This window comes from Cnephaeus nilssonii (genome assembly GCF_951640355.1).
Source record: "Cnephaeus nilssonii genome assembly, chromosome: 6".
Taxonomy (NCBI): domain Eukaryota; kingdom Metazoa; phylum Chordata; class Mammalia; order Chiroptera; family Vespertilionidae; genus Cnephaeus; species Cnephaeus nilssonii.
The window spans coordinates 52,176,815-52,187,292 of NC_137077.1; the positions used below are offsets into that span (position 1 = coordinate 52,176,815).

The following is a 10,478-nucleotide window of genomic DNA, read 5'->3' on the forward strand; positions in this document are numbered from 1 at the left end:
TAATAAATAGACACGTTCTTTCCTTCAGGAGCCTACAATTAATTGCAAATACATATTTTAATAAAAACAATTAAATACACAATCCAAACACTGTAAATATGAAAAGGAAACTAGGACCCAAAGAAAATTAGACAATGTCACAAAACATGTAATAGGAGGAAGAGATGTAGTTATAGAGACAAAAGAAAGCTTTTATAAATAAACAATTATTGAGTTGAGATTTGAAGGGAAAATGTGGATTAATTAGATGAAAGGGGATAGTTGTTGGAGAGGGAGATTTTAAAGAGAGTAAATAGCATGTAAGATCAACATTATTACATGATTTTAAACATGCTTTAATATCTTTCAAAATATAGAATGATAATTTTAATATCAGGTTTTATCATTTTGAAGGACTGACTACTGGAAATTTCTGGTATTTAACTTCAGTTTGGGCTGTGTAAGTGATATCAAGTAGTGTTAAATGGGGGGGACCTGAGTGCTGGGCAAGTTTTGGAGATGTGGGCACGTGCTGGAAAGCCTCTCATTGCTGCTCATAATTATTTATTCTTTAAGCTCAGATCTGTATACGTTCTTTTCCTTCCATAAATTTTACAATAGGGCGTTTTTTGAGGTTGCTTTTTGGAACCTGTCCTTTCTTTTAAAGCAACAGTATTGATTGCCTCTCATGATATGTGTGGAAAAGATTGTTTAAACTTTTAATTTGGGAAATAACTATTTAGAAGCTCAAGGAATAAAACAACACAAGTTTGGTAAAGGGATTTCTTTCAGCTGTTTTTCTGGGAATTCAGCATCACCCTGGAATCCTGGAAAACTGGAGGTTGACAACATCCAGAAATACTACTTCTGGTACAAGCACAGATCTCTTAACAGTTTGGTAACAAATAACAACGCCAAAGCTTCTCTAAGTGGTTTTGCAGAGCAGAGAATATTTTAAAATGGGAGCAAATCAATGTGAAAGATCAGAAAACCTGTGATGATTGGCAGTTGTTGGACTGGTGTGTGTGTGTGTGTGTGTGTGTGTGTGTGTGTGTGTGTGCGCGCGTGCACACACATGCTTGCATGTGAAGTATTTGTTATGTGTGTCAGAGACAACTAAGAGGTAATGTTGGAAGGGGTGAGGTTCTGCTGTTGCACAAGTAGTGCCTATGGACCTTCAGTTATTCTACTCTTGTGAAGTTTCTTTCATCTAAGGCTATCACAGTATCTCATGTATAAACACAAACACTCACTTCTCATAAAATTCATATTGTTCAGTCACAAGAAATGAATTCATTTGTTCAGCTCCCATTTGCAGTGATGCTTAGTTTCTGAGTTTAAAATCCCCTGGTATGTCCTTTTCAGTTGTAATTATATTGATAAACATTCCAGATTCTGATCACTGATATTCTGAAAAACGCAGGACATGAGTGATGATTTAAGAAGAATGGTAATTTGAACAAAGCAATATAGTATATATTCAATACAGAGGAATACAGGAAAATGGGGGAAAATAACCACAAATTTTAAAATTTGATAAAAATCTTATTGCCATATTTTTATCATTGGCCTAGCAATATATACATCTAATATACATATTAGATAAATAATCAGGGCCCCTCACTGGACTTACAAGTGAAATAGAGTTGTGTTGTCATGTAACAGTGAATATCACTCATCAGTATTCACTAACATTGATTATTGCAGATGCATGATTATTAAGCTGTATAGAGAACCAGAGTAATTAAAAGCATGTACTCTACTTAAGAATTTAAATTTAACAGTCTATATTTGACACAAAAATGTATTAATTACTTTCTATTCATTTTTTATTTTTACCACAAGAAGAGCATTTCATTTTCCTTTGTAAAATGGCGTGAAGCATACTAACCTTAATCCTGTTACCACTGTAGAAGCAAAAAATAAAACAAAACTGAATGTTATTCAGAACATAGGAGATGCTCAGTAATTATGTTCATTAAATATTGTTGATTGAATAAATGATAAATTATTTAATGGTCTTACTGCATAGTTCCCTTTTATTTAAACAAAGTGAAAAATGTAGAACAGGTCCAACTGTTGCTTGGTTGCTATGCTGTAAATACTTTAATGACAATATATACTGAGTGGCCCATGATCTCTGAATGCATAATAATCTGGCCACTCAGTGTATATCCTATATATTAAAAAGCTAATATGCAGCCGAAACCGGTTTGGCTCAGTGGATAGAGCGTCGGTCTGCGGACTGAAAGGTCCCAGGTTCGATACCTTGGCTGTGGGCACATCACCAGTAGGAGCTGTGCGGGAGGCAGCTGATTGATGTTTCTCTCTCATCAATGTTTCTAACTCTCTATCCCTCTCTGTGAAAAATCAATAAAATATATTTTAAAAAAATTAAAAAAAATACAAAGCTAATATGCAAATTGTCCCCTCGACCAGGAGTTTGACCAGCAGGCAGGGCGGCCAACCGCCCATGTCCCCTCCTGGCTGGACCCCACCCATGCACGAATTCATGCACCGGGCCTCTAATATATATGTACACACACACTGAGTGGCCAGATTATTATGCATTCAGAGATCATAATAATATGACTACTCAGTGTATATTGTAGAGGTATCATAAAACCTTGGGTGACCTCTCTGTACAATAGTGTAAGTTTTGTCTATGATGGCTGGTTTAGGCCATTTGTCTAAAAGAGTTCCTTTGTGTTAGCCTTTGAAAGGCTTCCTTCACCTCCTTGTTCCTCAAGGTATAGATAAGAGGATTCAGAGCCGGTGTGACCACCGTGTACATGAGTGCAGTTGCTTTGTCTGTTTCTGGGGTGTGTGCAGTCTTAGGTTGGAGATAAGTGAACAAGGCAGTGCCATAGAAGAGAGAAACCACCAGGATATGAGAAGAACAAGTGGAGAACGCTTTGCGTCTGCCAGCTGCTGAAGGGATTCTTAAGATGGTCACAAAAACGCACACATAGGAGCACAGAATGAGGAAACAGGGACTCATGATAAAGAGCACGGAGACAGCGAACATCACAATCTCATTATGGGAGGTATCAACACAAGCCAGTTTCACTACAGGCATGATGTCACAAAAAAAGTGCTGAATCTTTCCTGTTCCACAGAAGGGTAGCGTGAAGATCCAGGTGATCTGGACTGACTCCACCACCACCCCGGTGGTCCAAGATGCTGCAGCCAATTTCAAACACACTTGAGGGCCCACCCAGAGAGTGTAATGCAGTGGGTAACAGATAGCTACAAAGCGGTCATAAGCCATGGCTGCTAGCAGGCAACACTCTGTCAGTCCCAAGATGGCAAATATGTACATCTGAGCTGCACAGCCCCTCAGAGTTATGGTCTTGGTATCCACAAGCAGGTGCACCAGCATCTGCGGCACCACACTGGTGATATAGCACATCTCGAGGAAGGAGAGGTTAACCAGGAAGAAATACATGGGAGTGTGCAGGGAAGGGGTGACCCCGATCAGACAGATGATAATGAGGTTTCCTCCCACAGTAAACAGGTAAATGATTAAGAATACAACAAAGAGCACAGGTTGCAACTCTGCTAGAGAGGAGAAAGCCACAAACGTGAATCTGGTGCAGAAGGATTCGTTTCCACTCATTATAGACAAGGAGCCAGACATCTGTGGAGATAACAGAGAGGGCAGGTAATACCTCACGTAATCCAGTCACCTAGCATAGGTCTTGATCACCCCTCAGGAAAAGGAGCTTTCCTAGGATCAGTGGTCTGCCATGGGAACCTACACACTGGATTCCTTTTGCTAAAGCATTCTAAAAAGCAGCCCAGTTTCAAATGGGTACAGTATTTCTTCCTGATTTTGAATTCTGAATCTTACAAAATATTTTTTTGTTTTATCTTTTTGATATTCTTATATACACAGGCTGTTATATAAGTAACATATGAAAGCATTCTAACTGTAAAGAAGTCGCATAAAACCTAAGTATATATAATAAAATATAAAGGTGCTATATTCTGGTCTTTCAAATTTCACAGCATTTCTTACGCATTTGGAAGGGAGTATATTTCCAGCCATTTATGTATTCATTTTCATACATATTTTTATGCATTTTGATTTTAAAAGAATAAGCCAATAGGCAGCTAAAAACCAGGAGATCCCAAACTAACAGAATCTCCTTTCTACAACCTCAATGTAATGTTGCAGGAATTTATGAATAAGAGAACATACCTAGAACCATGGGTAAACTTTCCCTTGCTGGGCTTCGACACTTACCGCGATTTCAACTTATGACATGGTGATGGAATAAGTAGTATTTGTATTCTGACTAAAGACCAGAGGGAGTACATCTATTGCGTGGCTTAATTATATTTGTCTCAAGAGGAATTTGCTCAGAAACAACAATGAATGTTCAATGTAGAATTGGGATTTTATTTTTTAATACATTTTCCAGAGATATTCTATTGCTGTTAGTTACATCACGTAAGCTTCGAAGTGTAAACCTAAAAGTTTCTAAGAGATTTTCATTATGTCATCATACTAATTTTTGAACTTTATGGATATTTGACATAATAATCTTCTTTAAGCTCCTCAATGGGCAGTGACTGCTCAGGACTTTGTGATACCAATAGGTACAGTAGAGTACACAAAGTAGGCTTCATAAATCGCACAGAGAGCACTCACTTTATTCATTATCTATGATTAAACTAGAGGCCCGGTGCATGAAATTCATGCATGGGGGTGGGGTTCCATTCAGCCCAGCCTGCACCCAATCTGGGACATCCCTCTCACAATCTGGGACCACTGGCTCCTAACTGCTCACCTGCCTGCTTGCCTGATTGCCCCTAACTGACCCCCCTGCTGGCCTGGTCACTCCCAACTGCCCCCTCTGCTGGCCTAGTCACCCCCAACTTCTCCCCCCTCTCCACCGGCCTGGTCACCCCCCATTGCCTGACTTTGCCGGCCTGGTCACCCCTCACTGTCCCCCTTGCTGGCCTGGTTGCCCCCAATTGCCTTCCCTGCAGGCCTGGTTGCCAAACACAGCCTGCTGCTCAGTCGTTTGGTCACACCTCACTAACCCCCCTGCTGGCCTAGTCCCCCCATGCAGCCTGTTTGGTCATTCGTTTGGTTGCGATGGTCGCTTAGGCTTTTATATATATAGATAGTTAGCAGCATAAATAGGCTTGATGAGAGAAATTCTAAATTTCCAATGGAATTTATGAAAATAATTGATAAAAAATGTGAAAGTTGTTGTTGTTTTTTTACTGTCTTCAAAAAACAAACAAAAAAACTTGTTCTTTTTCAAGGATCCCTATTGCAAGCAGAAGGCAGTTTCATTTCATTTTATTTTTTTTCCTGATTTATTGAGGTTTAATTGAAAAAATTATATATATTCAAAGTATACAACATAATTATTTGATATATGTATACATTGTAAAATGATTACCACAATCAGTTTAATGACCACATCCATCACCTCACATAGTTATTTTTGTGTGTGTATGATACGCAGGCTTAAGATCTACTCTTTTGTTCCTTTTAATTCATCTTTATTGTTGAAAGTATTACAGATGCCTTCTCTCCTCCCCTCCCTATTGACCCCCTTCCTCTTCACTCCCGTTTCCTCTTTAGGAGGATCTGATCTTTTTAGCAAATTTCAAGTATGAAGCACAGTATTAATTATAGCCACTGTACTGTACATTAGATTCTCAAAACTTATTTATCTTATAACAGAAGGTTTAAACCCTTTGATCAGCATCTCACTATTTCCCTGACTTCTCAGTCCATTCTACTGTTTTTATAAATTCAATTTTTTTAGATTATACTTATAAGTGAGATTCTATGTTTGTTTGTTTTTTTAAAATATATTTTATTGATTTTTTTACAGAGAGGAAGAGAGAGGGATAGAGAGTCAGAAACATCGATGAGAGAGAAACATCAATCAGCTGCTTCTTGCACACCCCCTACTGGGGATGTGCCCACAACCAAGGTACATGCCCTTGACCGGAATCGAACCTGGGACCCTTGAGTCCGCAGGCCGACGCTTTATCCACTGAGCCAAACCGCTTTCGGCAAGAGATTCTATGTTTTTATGTGACTGGTTTATTTCACTGGTTTATAATGACCTCCAGATTCATCCATGTTGTCACTTATGGCTGGATTTCCTTTTTATGACTGAATAATATTCCTTTTTGACATTGGTCTTGGCAATAATTTTTGGATACAACATCAAAAGCACAAGCAACAAAAGCAAAAATAAACAAGTGGGATTACATCAAACAAGAATATTTCTACATAACAAAGAATATGATCAACAAAAGGAAAAGGCAACTTGTAAAATGGGAGACAATATTTGCAAACCATATATCTAATATGAGGATAATGTACAAAATATATAACTCATGCACCTCAATAGCAAAAACCAAATAACCCAATCAAATAATGGGCAGAGGACCTGAATAGATATTTTTCCAAATAAGACATACAAATGGACAACAGGTAGGTGAAAAGATGCTCAACATCACTAATCATCAGAGACATGCAAATCAAAACCACTTTGACATCACCTCACATTTGTTAGGAATGCTATTAACAAAAAGACAAGCGATAATAAATACTGGCAAGGATGTGAAGGAAGGGAATCCTTGTACATTGTTAGTAAGAATATAAACTAGTATAGCCATTATAGAAAACAGCTTGTAGGTTCCTCAGAAAATTGAACTAGAACTCCCATGGGATCCAGTAATTCTACTTCCGGTTATATATCTAGAGGAAATAAAATCAGTATCTCAAATAAATCTCAAAAATTACCATTGTAATACAAACAAATAATACAATCCTATCTAATAAAAGAGTAATATGCAAATTGACCATACCTCTGCTACACCCACAAGCCATGCCCACCAGCCATGCCCACCAGCCAATCAGGAGCGAATATGCAAATAAACCCAACCAAGATGGCTGCAGCCACAGAGAGCAGGAGAGAGGCTTGGGTTTCCCCGGCAATGGAGGAAGACAAGCTTTCCTCCTGCCCTTGCCAGCTTAGGCCTCCACTCAAGGCTACAAAGTTTCAATGATAGAAGATAAATAAATCCAAACAGAAATGGCGGCAGCCACAAAGCTGGAAAGAGCAGGATGCTAGGGTTGCCCCCGGTGATGGAGGAAGCCAAGCTTCTGAAGCCCTGGCCTGCCTTGGCCTCCACTCCAGGCTACAAAGTTTCAATTATAGAAGATACATGAATCCCAACAGAAATGGCTGCCACCATGGAGCAAGCAGGAGGCTTGGCTCCACTCTAGGCTACAAAGTTTCAATTGTAGAAGATAAATAAATCCCAGATACCAGGGCCTCCGCTTGGGTCTCTGGGGGGCGTGGCCAGCCTGCAAACTACCACAGGCCCCTTGCCCAGGCCGTCTCACGCCCCCAGGGAACCCCCACCCTGATCTGGGACACCCTTCAGGGCAAACCAGCTGGCCCCCACCCATGCATCAGACCTCTATCCTATCTAATAAAAGAGTAATATGCAGATTGACCATCACTCCAACACACAAGATGCCTGCCCCCATGTGGTTAAAGATCCTGCCCCCATGTGGACACAAGATGGCCAGCAGGGGAGGGCACTTGGGAGGGATGAGGTTTGCAGAGGAGGGAAGTTGGGGGTGACTGGGCCTGCAGGGAAGGGCATTTTGGGGGGACCCAGGCCTTCAGTGGAGAGCAGTTGGGGGGGACCAGGCCTGCAGGGGAGGGCAGTTATGGGTGACCAGGCCTGCAGGGGAGGGCAGTTAGGGGTGACCAGGCCAGCAGGGGATGGCTGTTAGGGGCAAACAGGCTGGCAGGGGAGCAGTTAGGCATCAATCAGGCTGGCAGGGGAGTGGTTAGGGGGTGATCAGGCTGGCAGGCAGAAGCAGTTAGGGGCAATCAGGAAGGCAGGCAGGCGAGCAGTTGGGATCCAGCAGTCCTGGATTGTGAGAGGAAAGTCGGACATCTCTCGAGGGGTCCCAGATTGGAGAGGGTGCAGACTGGGCTCAGGGACACCCCCCTCCATACACGAATTTCGTGCACTGGGCCTCTAGTAATTAATAAATAGTAATACAAGAATAAACTGTTTTGCATACTCATAACTGTAAACCTACTTTTGCCTGCCCCTGTTTTGTCCTGATTCTTAACACTGTGATTTGAGCAATAATTAAACTTTCTTTGTATACTCATCTTCATCTATTTAGTGGTGATATAAATATTTCATGCTTCATTAAGCTATCATAAAAATTAAAGGAGTAAATAAATGTAAAGCATTTAGAATCCTACTCAACTCCATAACTATTAGCTTTATCAAGAACTTAGAATTTTGATCAAGAACTTATGTTAGAGATCAGAAAAAGTTTGCCTACCTAGCACTAGCAGAGCCAAACACTAAACACCAAGAATTGCAGTGGAGGATTATTGGCTATTCTATTATGAATGGCACCATCCCGGAGAATGGGAAGCTAGTGCTCAAAAGCTCCAACTCCTGGAGGATGGCAAGTAGGTTGCAGTTTACATAGGGCAAAATCACAAGATGCTGCTGGTTAGGGGTTCAGGGTCACATTGGGAGTTGATTGGTTAGAGGTGAGGTAAGACTAATGAATCATTTCAGGTCCTGAGGGCAGCTCTGAGTTTTTTTTTCAGTGTCCCTCTGTCTGGTCGAGAGAGAGAGAGAGAGAGAGAGAGAGAGAGAGAGAGAGAGAGGATTTCTATAGTTAGGATTTAAAATGAAATTAAATCAAAATCATAATGGAACCTTGGTTTCTCGTATAAATTTTTATTATGAAGAATTTAGAAGAACTAGTGCATATTTACTATACTTATCTGCATCTGTTTTGGAAGATATGGGAGTCTCTTTTTCCATGAGACTGGAAGTAGATTATCAGGGGAAAACAAATCTGATTGTCTGTAATATGCTAGATCACTTTGGTAGCTGTTTTATCATAATTATTTGTTTTAACCCTCCTAATTTTTCTGTGAGACAAGGATATTCACAATTTTGCTTAAAAAGAATGAAATAATAGTTACCTTATTTAAGATCATACCTTAAGGGAATGAATAAATAGAATATCAATGCACAATCAAAACATTTGTATTTGCAGTTTTTCCTATATCCATTTAATTGTCTGTCTCTCTTGACTGCTTATGATGATGATTTAATTCATTGCTTAAAATAAATGCATTAAAGATAAATTGCATAGTAATTGTTTGTTGAATTGTTTATTTAATTCTGTCTGAAGGACAGAGATACAATGGCCAGAGAGCAAAAATCTTCTGGTATTTTAAAATAGATGTATACTACTCTCATAAAATGGCTATGCCACATGAATTTCCATTCTGTATAAAAAAAATCTCAAAAGTTCATGCAGTTTTCTCTGATATTATTTTTAAAGAAGTAATCTAGATAATATTTTAATTCCCCAAATGATGTGACTTTTAAAATGTAACTTCCAGGTTATTAGACAAGGACAGTCAGGTTATTAAAACAATATATTCCTCAGTTTAAAGTACACTAGTAGTATTTTACACACCTTCAGTGTTTATACACCACCTTGGAAGTTTAATTTGTGTTCACTATTCCCAAAGAACTTGCTATCCTCTGGATTAATTTACACCTTTAAATTCTGAAACTGAAACCTATGGACCAAACCCTAGACCAAGGTCATATTTTATCTTTTTTCATGAGTCACTGACAGTCTCTCTTACTGAGATGCCTTCATTTTTTCCTCCCTCAAAATGAATTTCATCAAATGAGAATGGAAAATATCATCTTTTTGAGATGGGAATCTGTGCCTATTTTGTCCTTCAAACCTGCAACTTAGCACAGTGACTGCCACTTAGTAGGTGAACTCAAATATCTATTGGAATCACTGATTTGTTTCCAGGCAAGTCCAAAATGAGAGTATCATGAACATTTTTTTAGCTGAAATAATTAAGAATGAACTACCCACAAGATGGCAGTAATATATAGTCAATGAATGCCTAGGGTGTCTGATTTTAGCAATTGATAAAGAGTTGGACTACTCTAGGGAAGCAATTGGGTACCTACACAGTGAACTGTATTTTACTGGACTTTTTTTTTTTTTTAACAGGGGGAGAAGAGGAAGTGATATTGATTAAAGAACAGATAATACAGAAAAAACTCCATTGAAATTTTACCTTATCTTTGGGAATTTTCATGACCGTGAAAGATCTTATAAAACTTTCATTAATTTGTTTGCCTCATATTTTTGGTTACTCAGTTTTATATCCCACATATGAGTTAAATTATATGTGGGATATAAAACTGAAAAAGTCAATTAAATTGATTTTTTTCTGTCTGATTTATTTTACTTAGCACCATATTCTCAAGATTCACCCATGGTTGCAAATGGCAGTATTTCATCTTTTCTTATGGCTGAGTAATATTTCACTGTATATATGTAACATGCCTTCTTTATCCAATCATCCATCAAAGGACAATTCGGTTGTTTCCATGTCTTGGCCACCATGAATAGTGACACAGAC

At 39.0% G+C, this 10,478-nt stretch overlaps 1 protein-coding gene across 1 annotated transcript; it reads right to left on the reverse strand.

Moving 5' to 3' along the window:
• Positions 1-2,656: 2,656 nt before the first annotated feature.
• Positions 2,657-3,619, reverse strand: LOC307101481 (olfactory receptor 10C1-like; the record flags this gene model as incomplete). Its single annotated transcript, XM_079774471.1, has 1 exon — positions 2,657-3,619. The coding sequence occupies one exon, from the start codon at positions 3,617-3,619 to the stop codon at positions 2,657-2,659; it is 963 nt and encodes a 320-aa protein (XP_079630597.1).
• Positions 3,620-10,478: the final 6,859 nt, after the last annotated feature.